At 34.8% G+C, this 25,564-nt stretch overlaps 1 protein-coding gene across 3 annotated transcripts in view; it reads left to right on the forward strand.

Annotated features, from left to right (window-relative positions):
• GMI1 (gamma-irradiation and mitomycin c induced 1) overlaps nt 1-13,315 on the forward strand; it is a 40,443-nt gene extending 27,128 nt beyond the window's left edge. For 2 of the 3 annotated variants that reach the window (XM_020350509.3, XM_020350511.3), the window contains 14 exons: nt 2,251-2,360; nt 2,743-2,920; nt 2,999-3,119; nt 3,212-3,306; nt 8,056-8,154; nt 8,891-8,957; nt 9,170-9,255; nt 9,342-9,626; nt 9,698-9,838; nt 10,119-10,233; nt 11,204-11,408; nt 11,538-11,729; nt 11,946-12,266; nt 12,996-13,315. In XM_020350509.3, coding sequence (XP_020206098.2) covers nt 2,251-2,360; nt 2,743-2,920; nt 2,999-3,119; nt 3,212-3,306; nt 8,056-8,154; nt 8,891-8,957; nt 9,170-9,255; nt 9,342-9,626; nt 9,698-9,838; nt 10,119-10,233; nt 11,204-11,408; nt 11,538-11,729; nt 11,946-12,266; nt 12,996-13,272 — 2,292 coding nt within the window. In that variant the 3' untranslated portion in view covers nt 13,273-13,315. Of the gene's footprint in view, nt 1-2,250; nt 2,361-2,742; nt 2,921-2,998; nt 3,120-3,211; nt 3,307-8,055; nt 8,155-8,890; nt 8,958-9,169; nt 9,256-9,341; nt 9,627-9,697; nt 9,839-10,118; nt 10,234-11,203; nt 11,409-11,527; nt 11,730-11,945; nt 12,267-12,995 lie in introns of those variants that run through there. The other variant, XM_020350510.3, reaches the window with a different exon arrangement.
• Nucleotides 13,316-25,564: the final 12,249 nt, after the last annotated feature.

Genomic DNA, 25,564 nt, shown 5'->3' on the forward strand with positions numbered 1-25,564 from the left:
ATCATTAAATACATCTCTATAGAGTCCCATAGAAATTCAAAGGCACATCAAAACATACCATTACAAGCCAAATCACGAGATTGGGGAACAATCTTGCTACCCGACATACAAATTCACACCCAGAGCGAAGTTTTTGACTCTCCCATTACCTTGGTGTGCACAAGAAGACAAATTAGTGATTCTGGGTTGGTTCCCTTCTTCTTGTAGTTCTCTAAGCTATGAAGCATAAGAGCATTGAAAATGAAAAAAGAAAAAAAAAAACTTCTCTTTTAAAATCAAAAACCTCTCTTTAACCCTCCTCTAGTTGAAAACACCCAACCAAAGTTACAAATATCCCTTCCCCTTAATAAAGTCAATTAAAACAATTAAATATATAACCATATATTATACACATATTCATATCAAATAATTAAAATAATTATTAAAACATTTCCATTAATTAAAACAAAAATACCAAAATTATTTTGTTATCTATTTATATTTTATTTTATGAAAAATGAGGTGTTACAGATGCAAAATCATAAATCAACAGTTCGGTTCAGTTTTTAAATTTTCAAAACCGCGTGATTTGGTGCAGTTTTTGAATTGAAATGTGAAACCGCTTTAACCAAATCAAATCGTACTTATTTGTAAATATATCCTTTTTTCCAAATGCATAGTATAGATATACAAAATTAACACATGACATAAAAAGTGCTTTATAAAATTGTATGCTACTTAAAGGTTGTTTTTCTCTCTAAAAATATGTTATAATATTTAAAAAGTATTTTATAAAATTGTAAGTTACTAAACTGAGTTTTATAATGAAAATTATGAATTATTTGTAACGTTTGAAAAAAAAATTTAAGTGAAAAACTATATATATATATATATATTAAGAAAAAGCATTTAATAAGATAACTAAAATTGTATTAAAGAAATATTTTTAGTAAAATAGTAAGATAAGAATTGGTATTAAATACATTGAGTGAGTGAAATATTTTAGTATTTATATACTTTATTTTTGATGTACGGTCTTAAATAAATAATATAATATTACATATTTTTAGTTAATTTTTAAATAACAAATTTTAAAAACTACAAAAACTGAACCAAACCAAATTACAAAATATTGATTTGGTTTGATTTGTATTGCTTAATTCATTCAAATCAAATCAAACCAAATTACACTTAATTTTCTTTTTTCATCTTTGAAAGTAGTTTTGCTCTGTTTTACTTTAGTACCATTTCATGTTCATTACAGGCATAAGAAACTAATTACTACATTTCTTTTGTCCTAATTATATGAAACATAGACCCATTTTCAGATGCATTAATCGGTAATTTCCTTTTATAGCTTTAATTTATCAGTGAGACAATCATTCTCCATTAGAGTGGAAACATTCTGGTCTTGTTTTTTTTTTTTTTTTTTTTTTTTTTTTTTTTTTTTCCGGGTAAAAAAGTGAGTACTATTAACATTATAAGCCACACTTATTTGTCGAAAAATTATTCTTTGAATTATGTGTAGTGTTTAGGGTTTTTATGGGTATTTTTGGCATAAAAATAAATTAATATCATTCTTTATGAATTACTTATTTGTTTCTTACTTTCTTATATAAAGAATCAGAAAGAATATTTAAATTTAGCTGGTGATATACGTCCAAAACAAGTTGTGGTAGTTATTCCGACAATCTACTTTTTACACTTCTATAGAAAAGTTAGGTCAAAATTATATTTGCATGACAAGTCTAGTTATGTGAATGAAATTAAAATTTAAGAATGTAGATCAAAATGTATAAAAATCCATTCTTTCAGATTCTGTGTTGCCCTAATATTGTTTTTTCCACTGGGAGATTGACTTGAGTCCCACATTGGAAGTATGGAATTCTAGTGTGGGCTTTATAATGTCATAGAACTCTCCAACTACAACAACAAGCTTTTGTGTGGTGGTTCTCAATAAGCTTTATAATTGTTACACATTTTTATATTTAGTTGTGTTGTTGATACAACAACTGATACAGCATTTTATATAACAATTTTTGTCATTTTCTCTCTAATGCATCACTAATTACATTTCACACTTCTCTCTCTTGTCTGTCTTTGTCTCTCTATGTTGTTCAATTTGTTGTACAAATAACATTTCTCTTTTATATTATTTACTATTTGTGAGATGACACAAAGTTGTAATATATTTGATGGTCTTTTCTTCACTGTTTGTTACTATTTCTTTGAAGTGTAATGCTATATTAGTTTTGTAATCTTGTCTGGTAGCTGGACCCAAGCTATAAAAGTTTTGAGAAAAAGGTTATTGTGAAATCTTCTCATCCTGTTGGGAAGTGTAGACTTCTAACCGGCGACCAAAGTCTACAGCTGGATGTGAGGTATGTTTGCTTTACCTATATTGGTTTATAAATGAATTCCCTCTTAATGACAATGACCAACATTTAACATGTCTTTGTTTAACAAAGTGCGAAAATATAGATTATATTTCTCTGAATAATACTTGATACAGTGAGACGTATAAATGGTAATTTGTATGCTATTCTAGCCTTGAAAATCAGGGGAATAATTTTTCTTATAAATGTTATAACTAAATAAGGAAGGTAAATAGGAACAATCCCTTTATGATTTTTCAGTTGTGTACTGCTCGCATTGCTATTTTTCTTCTTGGAATATTGCATAGTTTAGATTGTTGCATATTTATTGATGATCAAGCTTATGTTTTACTTTGGTATGTTCTTGTTATCATGATTTGTTGAACAGGGTTGGTTCTACTTTTCCAACCTTGTGCATCGCATATTATGATATCTATGATAATCAAGCACCTTTTCAATCAATTCCGGATGTAACTGTCAAACTTACGACTGCTGCGGGAATGCACTTTGAAGTACATGGGTTGAAGATTAGTCTTTCAACTGATAGAATGACTTTAAAAATTAAGGTTTGCTGATTATGTACTTCATAGTTCTCACTGAACAAGAAAAAAATCTGATGCATTATTTTTGAATACTTCATATAGGATGCAATGGTCACAAGTAATGAACTTGACAAGTTAAGGCCAAGCTATGAGGTTACACTCACATTGTTTATTGATTCAGGAAACATTCCATTTCCATTTTCACTCTCCATTCCATGTCGAGGTGCTCATGGTTGATCATGTTTTTATTCATTACGAAATGATCTTGTTTTCAGAGATGCTTTCTTATCACTGCTTTATGTTTCTTATTTTCAGTTCATCCAGGTTTTCCCAACTGTGCTGAACTCAAGCCTAAAATAACAGAAGATCAACTCATTCCAGGTTTCATTTTCAAGGAGCTAATGTTGGAGGTATCTTTGAACCTTTAACATTGAGAGATTTTTTTTGACTTATATGTTTTTTCATTCTTCTTTGGGTGCTGCACCCAAGGGTCAATGAGCATTATTATCAGAGGCTAAAGTGAAATTTTTTCTAAATTTCCAAGAGATGATGGATTATGATACAATTGTTGTGTATACTCGAAATGTTTCAAGTAGCTAGGTGTTGGAAATAGAGCAAGAGATATGGGAAAATTTATGGCATTCATAATCTAGTGATAGTCATCATAAAGAAACATAAATTCCTAACCAACAAAAGGATTAAATGGCAATGGCGATGGCAAAACTCAAAGGAGGAAGCGTGCGGAGGGAGAATCTATCACGCGCGGAGGAAGAACCAGGATGAAGAAAGTCTCGTACGAGGTAGCGGTGGCGCGCTCAGAGGTGACAGTGGCGCGTGCAGAGGTGACGGTGGCTCGCGGGGAGGTTAGGGTGGCGTGCGCGGAGGTTAGGGTGGCACGACAATGGTGCACACGCAGGGGTAGAAGAAAGTCACGTTGTTGTACATGATGGTGGAGGCCGCGTCAGAGGCAATGGTGGCAGGCGGAGGCAACGATGGCAGGGGGTCTTGTCAGAGCAGCCGCGGGTTGCACGGAAGAGAGGCTATTATGTATTAGGGTTTCTGCAACCCTATTTTATGTGTTGGGTGCCCAACCCGGGAAAGAAACCCGGGCCCAAACCGAAAAAGAAAAAAAAATGGCCCAAATCAGAAAAAACAAAAAAAAAATGGCCCAAAATAGCGCCATGTCCGCCATTCACGCCATGGACCGCCATGTCTACACTGCCATAACGGCCGTAACGGCCGCCATCTTCAAAATGGCGGATCCCCACCATAGACAACCTAAACGGCCATAACGGATCGCGGCCGCCGTCGCCATACCGTTATGGCGCCGCCATAACGGTTATTTAACAACACTGTAATAGAGTGATTATAATATACGAATTCTTTCCAATATTATCTAAGGGGGGTGTATTGGATTAGGATTTTAAAGGACTTTTTTAGTTAAAAAAAAATCCTACGGATTTTAAAAGATTTTGCAGGATTTTCATGACTTTTAAGATTTTGCAGGATTCTACAAGACTTAAAATCAGGATTTTAATGGATTCTGCAAGACTTTTAAATCAGGATTTTAATGGATTCTGTGGGATTTTGTAGAATTTTCATGGATTTTTGACATTTGATAAGATTTCAAAAATATTTTCATACATTCAAATTTAAAGAGTCAAAGACAAAAATAATAAAAAAAATAATGTCTAGATAATTAATAATAATAATAATAATAATAATTCTCCATAATATCTTGTCCTCTTAAATAGCATTCACTCACATATCCATATCTATACTAGTCCTCCAAGCATTAGCGTATTTTCGCTCTTGTTCCTGGATTTGAATAATAGGTTCAAAAGTATGATCTTCATTAATTGGTAACGTTGAAGATTAAGGTTCATCCACCGCTTCAATTGGAAATTCATCAGAACGACATTCTTTACGTAGAAATATATGTAGTGTTACACATACTAACACAAGTTCTACTCGTGTCTTAAATAAAAATGGAGATGCTGACTTAAAAATTGTGAACCTTGATTTAAAAATACCAAATATTTTCTCGATCACATTCCTTAAAGACGCATGACAAAGATTGAACAATTCTTTCTCATTTTCAGGGTTATTACCCTGACCTGCAAAATCTTGTAGATGATACCTTACACCTCGAAATGGAGCTAAAAATTGGCGTTGATTAGGAAATCCACAATCCACCAAAAAAATAGTTACCTAATTACATATGCAATATATATAATATTAGTATAATAATAATAATAATAATAATTATTATTATTATTATTATTATTATTTAAAGAATAAGCATTTAGATATAAAGAATATATATATATATATATTATTTTAGTTATATATTATATGATAATTTTTAACGATATTTATAAATATAAATTATTCTAACAAATATTTTAACAATATTTCCTCTTTTAAAAAATAAGCTAATGAAGACATAAATTCTAAACCCTAAAAAATTAGATACTGCAACGTTTTATGTTAATTTTCTTTTTTAAAATATAAAAAAGTCCTAATTTTACAATATAAGAAGAAAAAGAAAAATTCATAGTAAAAAAAATAAAATAATTGTTGAGTCATAAAAGGAGGAGAATAAGAGTAACAAACTTAAGGGAAGAAGATAAATCGCAATTTTTATGCTAAGAGGGTTCTTCCCCAAATTAAGATCAATTTTCATCTCATTTTACTCACAGAAACCCTAACAAATTCATCTTATATATATATATATATATATATATATATATATATTGTAGAGATTATAATATCAATTTCATCTTTCACTTTTTTCTTTTCTTGACGTGTGTTATAAAAAAAATTACCACTTAAAAGTTAAAATTTTAAGCATTTTTTTTGTGTTATATAAAGGAACAAATTCAACTACATAGAATAAAATAAAGCAAGTCAATTAAAGAGAACGAACAGAAAAATAGAACAAATCAATGACACTATCATTTATATATCGGAGTTTCACAAAATAGGAGAATGAGATGAGAACAATACTACAATATTATATATGAGCAATGAACAATAGTGCAGTATTATTAGCAAAGAAAAAATGGAGAAGACAGGAGCATAGAAAAAAAAGATAAAAAACTCACTTGAAAATTCTTGAAAAGTCACTTCAAACAATCCTTCAAAATCCGATGGGTTTGGATGAGATTGTTTTATGAATTTGGTATTTATAGATAACACTAGAAAGTCCTTCAAAATCCCTCTCACACAACAATCCTTTAAAATCCTTATATTTTTGAATACCAATGAATTGTTTTTAAGTTGTAAAAAATCTCAAATGAATACCAATGAATTTTAATGGGTTCTTTAAAAAATCTTGAAAATCCTGATTGAATACCACTGGATTATTTTTAAGTGACATAAAATCCTGATTGAATACCAATGAATTTTTTTACTCAAAAAAAGTCTTTTAAAATCCTACGAAATCCTAAACCAATACACCCCGCTAAATTTCTATGCAAAATCTATCACTAATTAAGATAGTAAGACAAAGAGAAAGTGATCAGTCAAGCAAAACTAAATCTTCTGTTTATAGACTTTAAGTTAGATGAGTGTACAGTCATTGGATAGGAAGATAAGCTCAAGTTAGATGTAAGGTCATCCAAAGGCCCAAGATGGTGTGTGTTATGTTTTTGGGTTCTATCAAACTATCAGTTGAAGATATGAAGCATGTTTGACGATGTACGTAGCGATGTTGAATGTGTGTGCTTCCCTAGTTAACATGATTCACATTGTAGACCTGGGATAAAAAAAACCAAACTTATATCTTGGATAAAATTTATGATGGATTTTAAATGAATGCCTACTTAATAGTATCTATATTTGTGTGTAATCGCATTTTAAAATATTAAAATTACTTTTAAATATGTATAGTAAGTTGGTTTAATTTTACTTTTTCACCATAGATGTATTATAATTATTTATTTTTACAATAAATGTGTCATAGTTATATATTTTTAATACAAATAACTGTTACAAAATTATTTTTAATATAAATGATTTAAAATTAATTATTTTATTTCTTTTTATTTTATTTAAAATTTAATATTCTAACAAATATCTAAATCTACATGTATGAGATAGGTTAATATATATTCTCATTTCATCATTCAATACACATGATTAGAGAGTATCTTTCTTTCCCCTTAATAAGATATTATTAGTATATATATCGATACCATTTACAACTCCCATCTCATGTTATGTTGTCTGATATTCCAGAATCGACTATCCATGGCTCTGATGTGCAAACATATTAGTGTTCATGTGCAGCTGATTGAGATGCTTGGGACGTAGAAATTTGACCAAATAATTTGATTAATTTCAGCATTTCCTCAAGTTGCTCTTTGGTGGGCTTGCCATATTTGGTCATGATAATGAGAGGATAGGGATTTTGTGAATTAGGGTTTCAGAGAGTCGGCTCTTGATACCATGTAGAATAATGGCATTCATTCTCATTACAAAAATAAGAGGAATTACAGTCTTATTTATACTGAATATGGCTGGATTTCCATCCATGACCCTAGGCAGATATCCCATAAATCCAGGATTTCTGCTTCTATTAAGTCAGGAAATTATACTAAATATAGATGGATTTACAGACATGATCGGAGGCCGTAATCCCATGATATGAGGGATTTCTGCTTCTAATAAATCAGGAAAATCCATTCCCATTTATAACTTATAAGAAAATTGAATACAGAAAATAACCTAAAGTGTCATAATTGTTGCAAACTTGCAATAAGATTGACTTCTTTTATACAGTGTGGGTTTATGAATTGAATTCTTTTTCTCAAATCAGTACATATCATCTTCTTCCTCCTAACAAGCTACTAATTGTTTAAGTATAACAATTTTCTTGGTTTAAATGATTTAATCATTAATGCATTATTGTCATTTTCTGTTTAATATTTAATTATTATGTATTCATGAAAGCAATCCAGAGAATCTTAATTTCATCCTTTGAATGAAATTGTTCATTTGTTCATCTCTTCGAAATGTTATCTAGAAGGTATTGGTCATTGTAAGTCTAATATTTTATCACTGTATGTACTATTTTATGACTTAGTTTTTAATGTCTTGTTGGGAATTGCATGATGGTAACACCTGACTTATTTTCTTGAATGTATGTCACCCAGATGTTTGATACATATGGGAACCATGTCTTTAAAGGCTTGGAGGTTACTTTAGCTGTGGCTGGATTCAGCATACTAGATGACCTCGGCATGACACGCAAGGTATTGCTTTCTTCAATACTTTGGTATGTGATGCAGGTATCAATGAAGGACTTTTTTTTCTTTTGCGAAATATATGTTGTATTAAAATAAAAATTTAATTGATATGTATATTAATATTAGAAAAAATCCAAGTCCCACATCGATTAGAGATTAACAATTAAATAATATATAAGTAGAAAGCAACCCTCACTTTACAAGCCGGTTTTGTAGGGTTGAGTTAGACTTAATCCACTATTCTAAGATGGTATCAGAACTATCCTAGATTCTTAAAAATGGGCTACCTACCATTCATTGATACATGCACCACGGACATGAGGGGGTGTATTCAAGTCCCGCCAATCTTAGATCATTAAAAAGGGCCACCTACCATTTATCCACGTACCAAGCCCAATATTGCTGGACGTGAGAGGGGTGTATTGGGAAAAATTCAAGTCCCACATCGACTAGAGATTAGGCAATTAAATAGTATATAAGTGGAAAGCAACCCTCACCTTACAAGCCGGTTTTGTAGGGTTGAGTTAAGTTTAATCCACTATTCTAAGAATTAAGGTTCAACATGGTGTTTACGGTTTTACTGGACTATAAATAAACATATAAGATGCCCTTTATTCCCCCATATTTTGTATTTTGAACTATATAAAGGCTACTATAATTTATTTGGTAGTATAGATCAGATGAGTTTTGCTTCGATTTAAATTTATACAACATTGATTGCCATGTGACAATTCTGATAAAGGTGGATGATCAAGGAAGAATTGATCTTGGCGGTCTACTGAAGTTAACAGCAAATTATGGAAAAAATGGTATGCTGCTTGTTGTAGACACATGATGTTAGAAATATCTAGTCTAATATTTAGATTCAATTTCTGATACTACTCAAAATTTTCTGCCCAAGTTACTGATCGTTATTCTCTTAAACTTCGATGAATAGTAAATTATGCAAATTTACTTTAAAGTTGCAAGTTGGAACACTATCTTTTTTCCTCGGGTTCTAATTTATTTCTCGATGGAGCAGCATCCATATCTGTTATGTTTGAAGATCAAACAATTTTCAAGCAGGAATTTTCAACTTTGAGAAGGAAATTGAGAATAGCATCTGAGGTTAGTTCTTTAAAATGTACATAAAAATGTGAAAATGGTTTATCGGCTTGTATTTATTTACGTGTTTATGCTATGATTGATATCAGGTGCCTGAATTTTGTGTTGCTGGTGGTCACTTAGAAAGCATCGATTTTGAAATTGTAAATCCTGATGATGATGTAGTAGATACAAAGTTTCATCACAATGATCAAGATGGCCAGTATCATATGCTTACCATTAAGTCAGACCTTTTCAATGCAGATGAATCTATTCGGTATACTTTTAAGCACGGACGCTGTACTGTCCCTTCTATTTATATCCCAGTGGATGATGGGACATTTTGCTTTGATGTTGCTCATTCACAATATATGGAGTTAAGCCTTTCTGTTGAGGTAGGATCATTTTTTTAATTACTAAAAATCGGCCTTGCTATGAATCATAATTTGATAGGAAATGTGTGCAGGTTCCTGTAATCAAAATACCAACAGTGAAATATGTTGATCAAGCTCCATGCACGGATAAGAGTGTTATGGACTTGCTGGAACCACCATCACTTAATCACGAAAATATCTTAACGAAGTTCTTTGTAAATGATTATGACAAGGTAACAGTCATGCATTCTGTTTTCTTCTCAACTGTAAATGGTTGAATGACAACATGGATGTATATGTATATTTGATCCAGCTTAAAAATTCATAATAACAACAATTTTGTTTACAGATTTTTCTATAACGCTAAAATATTAGGCGATTGCATGAGTTATTAAAATGCTTCCTTCTCGTAACGGTTTATAAAGTATGAATGCAAGTCAACTGGTTGTCTTTATTCATCAGAAATGGAAATTCCTGTTGTCACTATTAATGTCTTGATGTGCTTCAATGCAGGAGCTATTTGATTGCATCTGCAAACTTGGTGAGAAAATTAATAAAGTAGAAATTCATCTTAATAATTCAAGTGAGCTAAAGGCTGAAGCTGAGCAGGAGATAATGAAGATGCTAGGTTGTGACTCTTTCTCTTTATCCATCTTAGAAACATACGCCCAACATTTTAGGCTATAACATTTTAGAAAATGTGCTCTACATGATTAAATAACCTTGTAGTTAGTAAGTGCGGTTTCAATAAATTTAGGCAAAATGTCAGCTTATCTAATTCATAAAAATACATTTGGTTTGGATTGATTTGAATTCGGTATTAAATCTTATCCAATTCAACTAAAAGTGATTTAAGTAAAAATGTTTTATATGATTCCGATTTTTTATCTGTTTTTTAAAATTGAGTTTGAAGTCGTTAAATAAATCTTATTATATTATCTCCCCTCTTTATATTATTAATTTTTGGTATAACACAAACTTATAAAATAGAAAATGATACACGGGAGAAACTTCAAAGTAAACCCAAACTAATAAACTTATAAATAGATTAAAATAATTAGATTTATTACAATTTTACAAGTATATAATTATATAGATATGAGGGAGAGGTTCATTTTCAAAGTTGGATCCTAAATACAATCTTATCCCTTAAAATTTTGTTTTCAATTTGTCCAGTTTCCACTTTTTGCAGTTTGCATTGGGTTAGATTGATTTAGGATCATCCCTAGTAGCAAGAAATAAATGTTTTTAGTTGCTTTGTTATTATTATTTTTAGTTTTAGCTATTATCAGGTTAATATACGACAGAAAGTGCTTGGGATAATACTCATTGAATAATTTTTTTGAATTTGATGTTTATCGTCTTGTAAGTTATCTGTTGGTTGTGTGTGTTTATGAATATTAGCATTGTATGCCTTTTTCTGTCTTGTAGTTATCTCATGAGTGCATGTTTTTTATGCCTTTTTGTTTTGTGCTGTATCTGTTGCTGCAAGTATGCATTTATAAATGAGAGAATAAGCACATTAAATTAAATAACTGATCAAATGATGGAACTTACCTTGCTGGTGTTTTATGTTGTCAATGACTTAAATTGCGCAGAGAATGTTCAACCTTATCAATTAAGCAATATGGACTCTTCATTTACCAAAGACGAACTGAAGACAAAAATTAGAAGCATGGAAAACTCGGCATTTTCTGTGTTGTGTAGCCTTTCTACACATAAAATGCAACCGAAGTATTTCTTGGAAGATTTAATTGGTGTCGTTGCCCTCGTCGGTACCGTTCAGAGTCCTGACCTTAGCAGGTTGATTAATGGCATCCCAAAGAAAAAACGAATAACTCTGTCATTTCAGTATTGCTGATAAAGAATAACATTTTCTTATACCTGTTTTACTTATGAATTATGATTGTGTTTATATCAAGTTATATGCAGAATCTTAGCGGAATATCTTGGTGAAGACAAAATGCTGGCTATTATTTATAGATCTTTTGATACTGCAAGTTCCCTTGAAAGGTATAACCAAAGTGGAGAAATTGATTATGAGCGTGCCTTACATGCTCAAGCCTCTGCTCTTGGAAAAGTTATTAGCAAGCGTTTCCATGTTATATGCATGGAAGATATAAGGTAATCCGTAATTCATTGCATAAGAGTCCTAGGGCCAAGAGTCTGTTTGGATATAGTTTATAAGGATTTTTGAGAGTTTTTCTAATTGTTTTCTAATAAAAAGGCTTGTAAAAGTCTTTCTAGACTTATCCAAACATACACCCAAGACCCTTGTGATTAGGTGCTTTTTATTTAATTTTTTTAAAAAGAAATAATTCATGTGAATTGGTTTGATAGGCCTTACACTGGGCGGTTGCATATGAATGATTCTCAGAGAAGGCTAGGATTGGCATATCCTAGAATGCCAAATGGGGTAACTCCAAAAGGCTTTATAGGTTATGCTGTTAACATGATTGACCTCGACATAAATTACTTGCATACAACGACAGCTTCAGGTCACGGACTACGAGAGACAGTTCTGTTTAATCTTTTCAAGAAGCTCCAGGTTTACGACAAAAGAGAGAGTATGGTGGCTGCTCGTGCCTGTATAGAGGATGATGCTGTTTCGTTAGATGGTGGTATTTTTAGAGGAAATGGAATTCTCTCTCTCGGTTATGGGTCTCTCTCTTTCATGAATATTATTACTGCATCCCATCTACTTTAATTTTGCTAGCATTTTTGCGTGGAGCTCTTCGGAACATATATTTACTGCCTAGCAAGTCAATTTCCTGTGCTCACAAATTATAGTTTTTTATAACTTTTTTTTATAAATTATATTCAAAATAAAGTTTGGAGTAATACTACATGTACAGCCAAAATTGTACATGTAAATTATTATTTTTTGTATTTATCTCTTTCAGTCACTTTATTTATTATGGAAAGAAATATTATTAATGATGGTAAGAAATAACCACAAAAATAATGTAATATAAGTTATATAATTTCTGTTGTATATATAGTATTACTCATCTAAAAGTACTGATTAATCTTTAGTTACTATTTTTAGTAGTCGTAGATAATGTTTATGACCCATCAATGGTTCTCAGTTATTTCGCCAATTACCATTTGGCAGAACCTTTCCATTGAAATTTAACTTGTTCGTTGAAGGTATTAACACAATTCCACTCTATAATATTATAGTATTTTTATTAAAGTATATTAAATAATTGAATGCTTAAAATCTCGTCTAGTGAATATTTCATTAATGTTTTTGGAGGATTGGGCTTGAAATAGACATAAGAGAACATCCTTAAAATGTCATACTTCTTTTAATTATGTTTTATTTGTAAGATAAATTGTGATTTTGAATTTGAGTAGAAGTAATTCCTAACTCTTTCATTTTTATAGGAATCCTATTATATATTTTCCCTGCCAGAACCAGACAGTACTCCCTCGAGAAATTGAAGAAATCTTGAGACAGATTGAAGAGAAGAAGTCAGATCTAAGGAGTATTGATGAAAAAATTAGAGAACTGATCAAATATCGTGAGAAGTGTATAAAAAAATTTAAGAAAAAAAAGGAGAGATATGACAAGTATTTGGACAAAATGGTGCCCATGGAAGAACTACTGGAATATAGACCTGAGGCAGGGGACGGATCAAATACATCTGATAGGCTTAGTTGATCCATGTTTTCAACATTTTTTCTTTTATCATAGAGAAGCATATTGTATACCTTTGGCTTTTGATAATTCAGTTACCCATGCCCGGCTATGCCTAGAATAAAATAGTTAATATAAGATTATGGAACATGTTTCTGTTTATAATATTTTAATCTTAATAGCTTTTTCGTTTTTCATTATAAATAAATTTTTTTAAACTTATTAGTTCTTTATTTGTGATACCTCATGTAATTGATTTACCATAATTGTTTAGCTTATTTCTTATCATGTTAAAAAAAACTTATTCTCTATATGCATAGAGATTCACGTGTTGACAATGATAGAAACAAATACATTTTGATGGCACCCTTGCTTCATTGAAGAAGAGATGATGAACAATAGTAAGGGATGCTTTGAAACTCCTTGGATCAAGTCCTTCAAGGGCGTCTTTAATGGAGGAAGGGGCAGAAATGAAAGTTGTGGGTAAGATGTTTGATGAAATGATTGAGAGGTGCACTCTAGGGTTGACTCACTTTATAGTGATGAAGGTCATTTCTAGGGTGGTTTCTCTCAAGGTGGAGATGGTAGGGTGGTGGTCGAATTAGCCAAGGGTGACTAAGGAATGATATAAAGGCACAAAGGCTCTCTCTATATTCAACATTCAAAGTATTTACAAGGAGTGGTGCCTAGGGTATTTATAAGTGTGGGGTGACATCACAAACCTTAGGGAAGGTGGTGGCTAGGTTATCATTGGATAAATGGGAAGGAAATGCACATCAAATGACATACAAATTAACCCTAGGTGCCGCCCACCTTCACTAAAAATGGGATCTTTTTGGGTTAAGCTTGGCTACTTCTAGGTGCATGATAGGAGAATGCAACCCAGGTGCCCTTTCACTTGGGCCAATGCTCTTCTTAGCCCAAAAGATCCATTTTTGTCATGCCCAAACACTCACATTACCTAGAAAATAAAGCCCTAATTTTTAAGTGCCCCAAAATACAAGGGTAAAATATGAAATACAAAGAAAAATATGAGTCCTAAGCACCCTAAAATACAAGGGTAAAATAAACCCTATACTAATGAGACATAGGAGAGTATTTAGTACTCTATGATCATGAGGAGGCTATTCTTTGGTGGGTGAACTCCCTCCCCTTCTTTTACTCTCCTAGTCACGGACCTTGTGTTAGGGCCCATATGGTTCTTCAAGGATGGTCCTCCATCATCCCCTCTTTCTTGAGAAGCATCTATTCTCAGATTAAGATCTTCATCATATCCTCAACTCTTAGAAATGGTGTGAGATCACATACATTAAAAGATGAACTAATGCCATACTCAAAAAGAAGATCTAATTTATATGCATTGTCATTTATTTTGTGAAGGACTTGGAATGGTCCATCTCCCTTAGGGTTTAGTTTTGACATTCTTTGAGTGGAAAATCTATCTTTCCTCAAATGAAGCCAAACCCAATCCCCAACCTCAAAGGTGATTTTTTTTCTTCCTTTGTTGATGTATTTGACATATTTTTGTGTTTGATTTTCAATTTGGCTCTTGATCTTCTCATGATATTTCTTAATAAAATTCGCCTAGATACACCTTTGTGAAACAAGGAAGGAGTATTAGGAAGGGGAAGTAGATCAAGAGGGGTTATTGGGTTAAAGCCATATACAAACTCAAAGGGTGAAAGATTAGTAGTCTTTTGAACTACTCTATTGTATGCAAATTCTAGGTATGGGAGACAATCATCCCAAGTTTTCTTATTCCCTTTTAGGAGTACCCTTAACAAGGTGGATAGGAACCTATTTACTACTTCAATTTGACCATCGGTTTGGGGATGACAAGTAGTAGAATAGAGGAGCTTTGTTACTAGTTTTTCCCATAGTACTTTCCAAAAGTGACTAAGGATCTTAGCATGAAAGCGGACAACTTCCTTAAAAAAAAGTTTAGCTATATAGCTAGCATCATCCACTTTGTGGCATGGTATGAAATAAGACATTTTTCTAAAATGGTCCACTACCACAAAGATAGAGTCAAATCCTCTGAGTCCTTGGAAGTCCAAGCACAAAGTCCATACTAATATCTACCTAAGGGGAGCTAGCTATAGGAAGGGGGTATAGAGTCCATGAGAATTACTCTTGATTTAGCTTTTAGACAAGTAATATGTTGAGATTCAAGGAGTGGTCAATCAACTCAAATCTGGAGAATGAAGGTTTTGCTGATAACAAAGTGTTGATTCTAAGAATCAAGATTGACCAAGGACATTAACAAGTCAAAAACAAAGTCAAGAAGAAAATATGGCTATTATGATGTGTAATAGGAGTAGCTCATAAGTTGTATTGTTTGTTGAGCTTATTTTTTCATGTGTGTGCTTTGTGCATAGGTTAATATTTATCTAATCTGATTAAGAGTGAGCATGATGATGAGTTAGAAACTTGAAAAGTTATTTTGAGACATAAAATAGTTTTGAAAATTGACTCAAAATAATCGATTATCATTAAATATAATCAATTATTCCAGCAACAGGTAAAAATGATGCCTTGCTGTAATAATCGATTATTTGTGAAATAATCGATTAAACTGTTCTTGGTTGATTTTCAGATATCATGAAGAACAAAATAATCGATTATCCTTTAAAATAATCGATTATCTGGTTCTGAAAATGTTATAAATAGCTTTCACATTTTGAAACTTAAAAAACAAGATAGAACACAGAGTCAAAAAGAGAAAAACGTTATTGTGAAGTCTTTGTGACCTTCTTGGAGTGTTTTCTTTGTGAAACCAAGAAGTAAAATGTTTTTGAAATGCTTTGAGAAAAGATCATCATCATCTTCACATTCTTGAAAAGAGAAAGATTAAGATTTGCTTCTGAGTTCACTATCTGATTTGTTCAGCTTCCAAGTGAATTCGTTCCTTTAATTCTTTATTGTAAAACTTGAGTAGGTGTCTCAAGTGGTAAGGAATTCTTGTAGTGGGTTTCTACTAGGGGTGCTTTCTTGGGGTCAAGAAAGTGGTTATCTTGAATGTAGGATTGTATGCATGTGTGGTATGCTTGTAAAACTTCTTTATTAAGATAGTGGAACAAATCTTGATCAGGTTATGATTGAGGACTGGATGTAAGTCACATGTGGAGTGGCTGAACCAAGATAAAAGACTTGTGCAATCTTCTTTTACCCTTATCTTTTACTTTGAGCGATATCTTGGTTGTGTGTTAAAGAGATTATTCTTGATTAACATGTTTGTATGCACAACATTGCTTTAAACTGAATCAAAGTGTTGCATACTGATTGCTCTTAACTTTGAAGTTTATTAAGAATTAATCAAGAAAGCATATAGGACTTATTTTCATTAACAAGTCTTTAAGGAACTTCTTTGAAAATTCATATTAGAAAAGTTTGAATTGAAATAAAGATCCTAAGAACTCTGAAATTTTTTTAAAGTGTTATAGAATCCAATTCACCCCCTCTTGGATTGAGCCATTCTTTTCTAACAATTAGTATCTAGAGCAAGGTTCTTGAGTGTTATTCAAGATTTCAAAAATGGTCAACAACAACCTACCTTGTGTTGAGGGTGTGTCTATTCATAGACCTCCTGTTTTCAATGGTAAAAACTATGTCTTTTGGAAGATTAGGATTAGAATTTTCATTGAAGTAATTGACATTGCTGTGTGGGATGCAATAGAAAATGGACCCTACATCGCTATGACCAAAGATGACGATGGGAAGAGAGAAAAACATTGGAGTGAGTGGAGTAATGATGAGAGAAAAAGAGCCCAATATGACTATAAAGCAAAGAACATCATGACATCTGCATTGTTTATTGATGAATTTTTTAGAATTTCTCAATGCAAATTTGCTAAAGAAATGTGGGACACTTTGCAAGTCACTCATGATGGAACAAGCGATGTAAAGAGATATAGAAAGCATACTCTCATAAGAGAATATGAATTGTTGAGAATGAACAATGGTGAATTAATTTCTGATTTTCAAAAGAGATTTACACACTTGAAAAATCACCTTGTTGATCTTGGCAGGAAATTTGAAGAAGAAGAACTAAATCTGAAAGTGCTGCAATGCTTGGACAGATCATGGCAAGCAAAGGTTACTGCCATAGAAGAATCAAAGGACTTAACTTCATTGACTCTTGCTACTTTCTTTGGAAAGCTGAGAGAGCATGAGCAAAAGCTGCAAATATTTGAGGAAAATGAACAGCAGGACAAAAAGGGCAAGGGAGTGTCACTAAGAGCCTTGAAATCAGTCAAAGGCAAAGAAGTGTGTGAAGAATCAAGCTCTGAAGATTCTGAAACAGAGAACTTCAACTTGCTGGTGAAGAAGTTCAGAAAATTCTTATGGAAGAAGAGGAATTCCCCCTACAAGTTCAATAAGAAGACTAACAAGAAAGAGGAAGCAAGTACATCCTCCTACAATTATTTTGAGTGTGGGAAACCGGGACACATAAAAGCTGAATGTCTGATGAGTCATTATTTTACCTTATTTTCTTACCTTTCTGTACTTATTTTAATCTCTGATTTGTGCTTAATTATTTATATTCTACACTGTTTTCTATTTAGGCTTTAATTGGACTGATAATTCATATTTCAACTAATTTGAATTTTCGGAATCTAATTATTCCAATTTTTATTTTCAGGGCAATTTAATAATTATTTAGGCTTGAAATTAATTTTTGGACTTAAAGAGGAGCTGCCACGTCATCTGCCATGTCACTGCTGCAACATTTTCCACCTCAGCATTTAATTTCATTTTATATTCTATTTTATTGTAGTTTGGGTCAGACTTGTATTATTGGGGGGCCATTAGTTATTCTAGGTCAAACTTAACCTAGTGATTGTTGTCATGCAAGGGGGCAGCCACCATTATGTGTGATTCATATTTTCGTTTTGTGTTTCAGCCTAGTTTCTTTTTCTCTGGTTTTTCTTCTTCTTCCTTGTGAGACAGAATCATTCATCTATACAGTTTCATTTCATCTTCATTGCTCTATTTTAATTTACGTTCTTATTGTTCTTGTGCATGTTTGTTTTTCTTTTCTGAGTTGATTACTGTTCCATTCGTATTCATTTTCTGCCCTTCATTTTTTGTTTTTCCAGTTTTCCCATTTTGCTACCATTTTCATTTTGCACTATTCCATTCGTTTTGATGTTTAGCATTATGTCTCTCCTGCTACGTTTTGATTTTATGGAGGGCTAAAACCCCAGGGTTGGGTCCTTGGAAGATTGCAACCCTTTGATGGAGGTTCTCTGTGCGTTGCATTTTTGCTCCACTTGATTCTCCCTTGTGAGGTCTCTGTTCTGAGGCGTTCAACATCTGAGTCATGCTTAATGACTCTGGGTTGTTTGCGTTCAGTATCTCAGGTTGCTTAATCTTGAGGAAGGAGGTCTGACAAGGTTCACGTTTGCTTAATTCGTGTAGTGAAGTATCAGGTTAATCTTCGCTTAGTTGGTTAATCTGGACTGAACATGATTAAGTTTGGACAGATTATCTATCGTGAACCGAGGATATTAGAGGTGCATTATGTTCAACGGTCTGACCTATTTTAATTACTGTAATTAATTCATATCTTTACTCTGTGTGTTAATTAATTTCGAAAATCTGCTCAAACCCCCCCAACCACGTGTTCGATCCTTTGACAAAAAGAATTGGTCCTTGGGAGATGACCTAGGAGTCACTTCCTAGTACTTCACTTTAAATGCAATTATTTGACTGAGTACGGCTTCGATCAATGTCCAAACCGCTTAAAGAAGCAACAAGAGGAAAAGAAAGTGAAGAAAAATGGCAAAGGAAAGAGAGCCTACATTGCTTGGGAAGACAATGACTCAAGCACAACAGGTGATGAATCTGAATTTGAAGAGAACAATTTGTGTTTGATGGCTGGAGCTGATCAAGACACAATAGTAAGTGATTCTAACCTTGAATCTAATCCAAACTATGACCAACTCCAAGAAGCTTTCATTCAAATTCACAAAGAGGCTGTGAAATTAGATGCTTTAAATTCAAAGCTTAAAAACAAGCTGTCATGGTATGAAAAAGCTTTAATTAAAGTTGAACAAGAGCTTGAGGATTTGAAAAATAAGCATGATAATCTTCAAACTATTTTGAACTTCAATGAAGCTCATTGTGAAACCTCCCCTTCTTCAAAAGGTGTTTGTGAAAATTGAAAGACTTTGGAAAAGGAAAATGCTGATTTGAAAATTACTCTTGCAAAGTTCACAAATGGAAATGCAAATTTGAATATCATTTTGGGAAGACAAAGAAATACTTTTGATAGAAGTGGACTTGGTTTTAATCAAAGCATGAACATGCCATTAAAATCAAAGGAAGGAGTTTTTAAGAAAAACAAAGTTTTCAAAAAATACAAAGGCAATTTCATTAGACAAACAACTTGCTATTATTGTTGTAAGAAAGGTCATACAATAAGGAATTGCTACTCTAGGAAGTATGAAGTTCCAAATGGAGAAATGGTTTGGATTAAAAAGAGCCAAAGACTGAGAACTAACCATCAAGGACCCTTGACATGGGTACGTAAATCATTTTTCTGATCTTTGTTGTAGGAATGCTTGAGAGCCAAAAGCTTATTATGGTATCTTGATAATGGATGCTCAAGGCATATGACTGGAGATCCTTCAAAATTCTCAAGTCTGAAATTGAAGAATGAAGGATTTGTTACTTATGATGACAACAACAAAGGGAGAATTCTTGGTCATGGTAATATTGGTAACTCCTCCTCCCTAACATTGATTGAGAATTGTCGCCACCCGCCGAAACGGACCTTGGCATTCGCGACGATGGTCGGACTCTTTTTAAGTTTTGAAAAATGATGGATTGTTAGAACGACCTATTCTCAAACTGAGACCTCATCGAACTAACAATTTTATTAAATGATTCACCAATCCATGTTAATCCCAAGCGGGACCCTCCATGGATTAGTGGTTTTCGCAAAAAGAAGGGTTCTTGGAGTCGCCACCAATGTTTTACTCAAAACATTGGAAAAAGGGATAAGGCAATTGATTTTCGCAAATCAACCTTGGCCATTACAACTAGAGTTGGGTAAGGGAGTCGGTTACGTGCGAGGAAGGTGTTAGCACCCCACAACGCCCCTTTCGGGTTCCCTATGACGGATTATTTTATTAATAATAGTGTAAAATTACTAAATTACCCCTATTTATTATAAACGGCTATGAATAAGATATCTACATGATGAATAAATTAAACATGCGATGCAACAATCAGAAAGCAGTAAAAGGAAGGATTTTGAAGAAGAAACCTTTGAAGCGTGCTTTTATATATTCAAATGTTAGGAGGCTTTTTGGCGCTCCCTCCCACTACACGCTCGCTCGCTCCTTCCCTAAAAATTAATCTTTACTATGGAAATCAAAAAGATTTCCCTTCGACTAGTTCGAATTCTCAAGCTAAATGCTCAGAACTCAAGAACTTCGTCGGATCGGCTCTCGGAGAGAATTCTAGGGCAGAACACTGCTCAAAAACCCCAGAATACTCAGCAAGAGGGTCCAGAAGTCTGGAAAAAGTGTGGAATGACGTCCAAATGACGTCCTATATATAGGAGTGAGGCGCAGTACGGCCTCTGACATCAATACGGCCCGTACTGAAGATTTGAACTACAGTACGGCCGTATTGAATTCAGTACGGCCGTACTGAAGTGTCAAAAACTTCACTACGGCCGTATTGGTTTCAGTACGGCCGTACTGAAGTTCAAAAACTTCAGTATGGCCGTATTGGTTTCAGTACGGCCGTATTGTAGTTCAAATTGTTCAGTACGGTCGTACTGAACTTCTAGGAGGCCGTATTGAGCTTCAATTCTCCCACATCCTTATTTTAAGCTACTCTAAGACCTCTAAACCTACAGATAATCATCCTAGGGTCTTCCAGGAGTCCTTCTGGCTGACTTTCCTTCGGTCTTCGAGAGTCTTCGAGTCTTATTTCCGACCCGGACAATTTTAGGGGTCTACAGCTGCCCCCCCTTTACTTAGTCAAATGGCTTTTTAGTGTACCGGTTGCGAAGTAAAGGAGTTGACCCAATTGTCCGGGGAGTAGGCCATCCTTCTGACTTGTAGTGTCTTCCGATGGAAAATTGTTGAGTAGCCTCTCCAGGTTGAGTATTAGTCGTCGCTGTCGCCACCGGCCCGAACGGGCCTCGGCGGTCGCGAAGACGGTCGAGCTCGCTTTTATTTTAGTTTTGAAAATGTATTGGATTATTAGAACGACTTGTTCTCAAACTGAGACCTTGTCGATCTTATCCAATTTATTTATTAAATGTCTCACCAATCCATGTTAATCCCAAGCGGGACCCTCCATGGATTAGCGGTTTTCGTAAAAGGAGGGTTCTTTGGAGTCGCCACCAATGTTTTACTCAAAACATTGGAAAAAGGGATAAGGCAATCGATTCAAAAATCGACTTCGGCCATTACAACCAGAGTCGGGTAAGGGAGTCGGTTACGCGTGAGGAAGGTGTTAGCACCCCACAGCGCCCCTTTCGGGTTCCCTATGACAAATTATTTCTAAAAATAATAGTACAAAATTATTAAATTACCCCTATTTATTCTAAACGATTATGAACAAGATATCTACATGGCGAATAAATTAGAGATGCTATGCAACAATCAGAAAGCAGTAAAAAGAAGGATTTTGAAGAAGAAACCTTTGAAGCGTGCTTTTATATATTTCGTAAAACTGGGAAGCTTTTTGGCGTTCCCTCGCTCTACAAGCCCGCTCGCTCCCTCCTATAAAATTTTGACTACGGAAATCCGGAGGATTTCCCTTCGACTAGGTTCGATCCTCAAGAAAAATGGCTCGGGGCTCAAGAACTTCGTCGGATCAACTCTCCGAGTGATTTCTAGGGCAGAACACTGCTCAAAAACCCCAGAATACTCAAGGAGAGGGTTGAAACTATGTATAAAAGTGTGGAATGACGTCCAATTGACGTCATATTTATAGGGAATAGGCGCAATACGGGCTACAGAATCAATACGGCCGTATTGAAATTTTTGAACTTCAATACGGTCGTATTGAGTTCAATACGGTCGTATTGAAATTCAGAAATTTCAATGCGCCCGTATTGAGTTCACTGCGGCTGTATTGAAGCTTCAATACGGTCGTATTGATTTCAGTACGGCCGTATTGAAGTTTCAGAAACTTCAATACGCCGTATTGAGTTCACTGCGGCCGTGTTAAAGCTTCAATACGGCCGTATTAAGTTTAGTACGGCCGTATTGGGCTTCATTCCCTCCACTTCCTTATTTTAAACTACTCTAAGACCTCTAAACCTACAGATAGCCATCCTATGGTCTTCTAGGAGTCCTTCTGGCTGACTTTCCTTCGATCTTTGAGGGTCTTCGAGTTTTATTTCCGACCTGGACAATTTTAGGGGTCTACAGCTGCCCCCCCTTTACTTAGTCGGACGGCCTTTTGGTGTACCGGCTGACAAGTAAAGGAGTTGACCCAATTGTCCGGGTGATGCGCCGACCTTCTGACTTGTAGCGTCTTCCGGTGGAAAATTGTCGAGTAGCCTCTCCAGGTTTTGCTTTGCTTGCTGCCCAAGCTGGAAGCTGTGAGTACCGCCTCTCCAGGCTTAGCTTCACTCTTTGTTCGAGCCGGAAGCTAAGTACCCTTGTGACAACGGTAGCAGTGTGAGTTTCGCCTCTCCAGGCTTAGTCTCGCTCTTTGTTCGAGCTGGAAACTAAGCACCTTCGTGACGACGGTGAGCAGTGTGAGTTTCGCCTCTCCAGGCTTTGCTTTGCTTGCTGCCCAAGCTGGAAGCTGTGAGTACCGCCTCTCCAGGCTTAGCTTCACTCTTTGTTCGAGCCGGAAGCTAAGTACCCTTGTGACAACGGTAAGCAGTGAGTACCTCCTTTCCAGAGATAGCTTCGCTCATTGCTCGAGCCGGAAGCTGCATACCTCCGTGTTTGTGACGACGGGGGTAGCGTGAATATCTCCTTTCCAGGGATTTGTGATGATTTTGTCTCCACAGTCCACGATGCTGCTTCGACGGTTGTTTTTTGATTTTTGTGCCACTGAGGGCTGGATAACGCAGGGATCCGTCTAGGGGATGTGCAGTTACTCATAGGTTCTTGTGTCCCAACTTTCCATTGCGTAGTTGGTGCCCACTGGGGAATTTCTGATTCCTTAGGGATGCAGACACAAAGATGCTCTTTCTGATGTGAGCGGTGCCTTATGATTGGCTGACGCCCTTTCGACGTTGGTGGAGTATCCCGGTTATCCTTGTTCGGGTGTCTCTTTTGGTTTTCTGATTTTGCTGCCTCTGTATAGGCTGTTATCCACTGGGGGATTTTGTCGTTGATTTTGATTAGCCTCTTCTGTTAGGCATATCACCTTGATGTTCAATGATTGGCTGAGAGCTAGATTCCACTTGGGGAATGATTATTGATCTTTTTATGATTTTTCCTTTTGAAGGAGTGCCTCTTATGTAGGCGACTGGGGAATGGGGTTCAGTGTTCGGCTGAGTGCCGGATTCCGCTTGGGGAATATTTATTGATATTTTTTGATTTTTCTCCTTTTGCAGGGATGCCTCTTGAGTAGGCGACTGGGGATTTGGGGATCTTATGTATCCCAGAGTATTTTTTAGGAAGCCTCTGCAGGCTCAGCCTCACTCAACGCCTGAGTAGAAGAGCTATCTTCACTGAGGAAGTTTTAAAGTCCTTTGACTTGGATATTCTTCTTGGGCGATCGTGTTTCCATTAGGGACTTTGACGATCTTGCTTGATAGCTCTTGCTGGGGATTTTGAGTCCAAGAGCGTGAGTTGAGGTTTCTCTGGGGAGTATTATTTCTGCGAGCCTCTCCAGGCTCAATTATGATGAAGGAGTATTATTTCGGCAAGCCTCTCCAGGCTCAATTATTCTGAAGGAGTATTTTTTAGGCAAGCCTCTCCAGGCTCAGTTATTTTGAAGGAGTATTATTTCGGCAAGCCTCTCCAGGCTCAGTTATTCTGAAGGAGTATTATTTCGGCAAGCCTCTCCAGGCTCAATTATTCTGAAAGAGTATTATTTCGGCGAGCCTCTCCAGACTCGATTATTCTGCATGAGTATTGTTTCGGCAAGCCTCTCCAGGCTCAGTTATTCTGAAGGAGTATTATTTCGGCAAGCCTCTCCAGGCTCAATTATTCTGCGGGAGTATTATTTCAGCAAGCCTCTCCAGGCTCAGTTATTCTGTATGATTTGTTGGATTTTCTATATTTTGCCTTTTTTGTTGATTTTGGCTTTTTCTGTGTTTTTGTTGATTTCTGTATTTTTGCCTTTTTTGTTGGTTTTGGCTTTTTCTGTACAGAAATGTCTCAGTTATTCTGAGAGAGTATTATTTCGGCAAGCCTCTCCAGGCTCAGTTATTCTGAGAGTATTATTTCGGCGAGCCTCTCCAGGCTCAATTATTCTGTATGAGTATTGTTTCGGCAAGCCTCTCCAGGCTCAGTTATTTTGAGAGTATTCTTTCGGCAAGCCTCTCCAGGCTCAGTTATTCTGAGAGTATTCTTTCGGCAAGCCTCTCCAGGCTCAGTTATTCTGTATGACGCTGTTGATTTTCTGAATCTTTGCATTTTGTTTGCTGCTGTCATACACAAGCAATTTTTCTATTTTTCTATTTTATGTGGTTGCCTCATGACGAGGTCTTTGAGAATTTCTTTATGGCCAATACGGCCGCATCCATTTCAGTATGCCCGTATTTGAGTTAAAAATTTGTTCATAACCCCAATTTTAGTACGGGTGTACTGAACATGGTACGGGCGCATTGTTTTTTCTGAAGTTTATATATTTTTTGTTTTTTTTGTTTTTTTGTTTTTTTCAATAAACAGAGAATAAGTGATCTTCCAGTACACCTATCATCTGTATGCATGTATGCGGTATGATGCACCTAATTCTATTTGATTCACTTTTCAAAAGAATTAACCGATGCGTTTCTCTGTTTGGATTTTTGCCATTCCTCTAGACGGGCTGTGCGCTGCCGATTTCTGTAACCGAGGAATGATGCGTGTTATATTGAGATTTGGTGTCATCAACCAAATGATCCTTCCCTTCCTTTAAAAGATATGTCAACCCTCCTATTGACCACTATATCTCCATGTTTCCACTAGATTATCCTAAAATCGTTTGGGACAAGAGAGAAAAGAAAGGAAAGGTATATTCTTTTTTTGAAAGTTTGTGTTTTAGAGGGGATTATTTATTTTTTGAAAAATGGATTTTGTAAGAATGGCTTGGCCAATGGTAGGCTTAAGTGTTTAGGCTAGTTTGATTAAACACTTATGAAGTTAAGCACATCTTTGTTATTAATGATTGTGCTTTG

The sequence above is a fragment of the Cajanus cajan genome, chromosome 9 (assembly GCF_000230855.2).
Source record: "Cajanus cajan strain Asha chromosome 9, NIPB_CcT2T_4, whole genome shotgun sequence".
In the NCBI taxonomy this organism is placed as follows: Eukaryota; Viridiplantae; Streptophyta; class Magnoliopsida; order Fabales; family Fabaceae; genus Cajanus; species Cajanus cajan.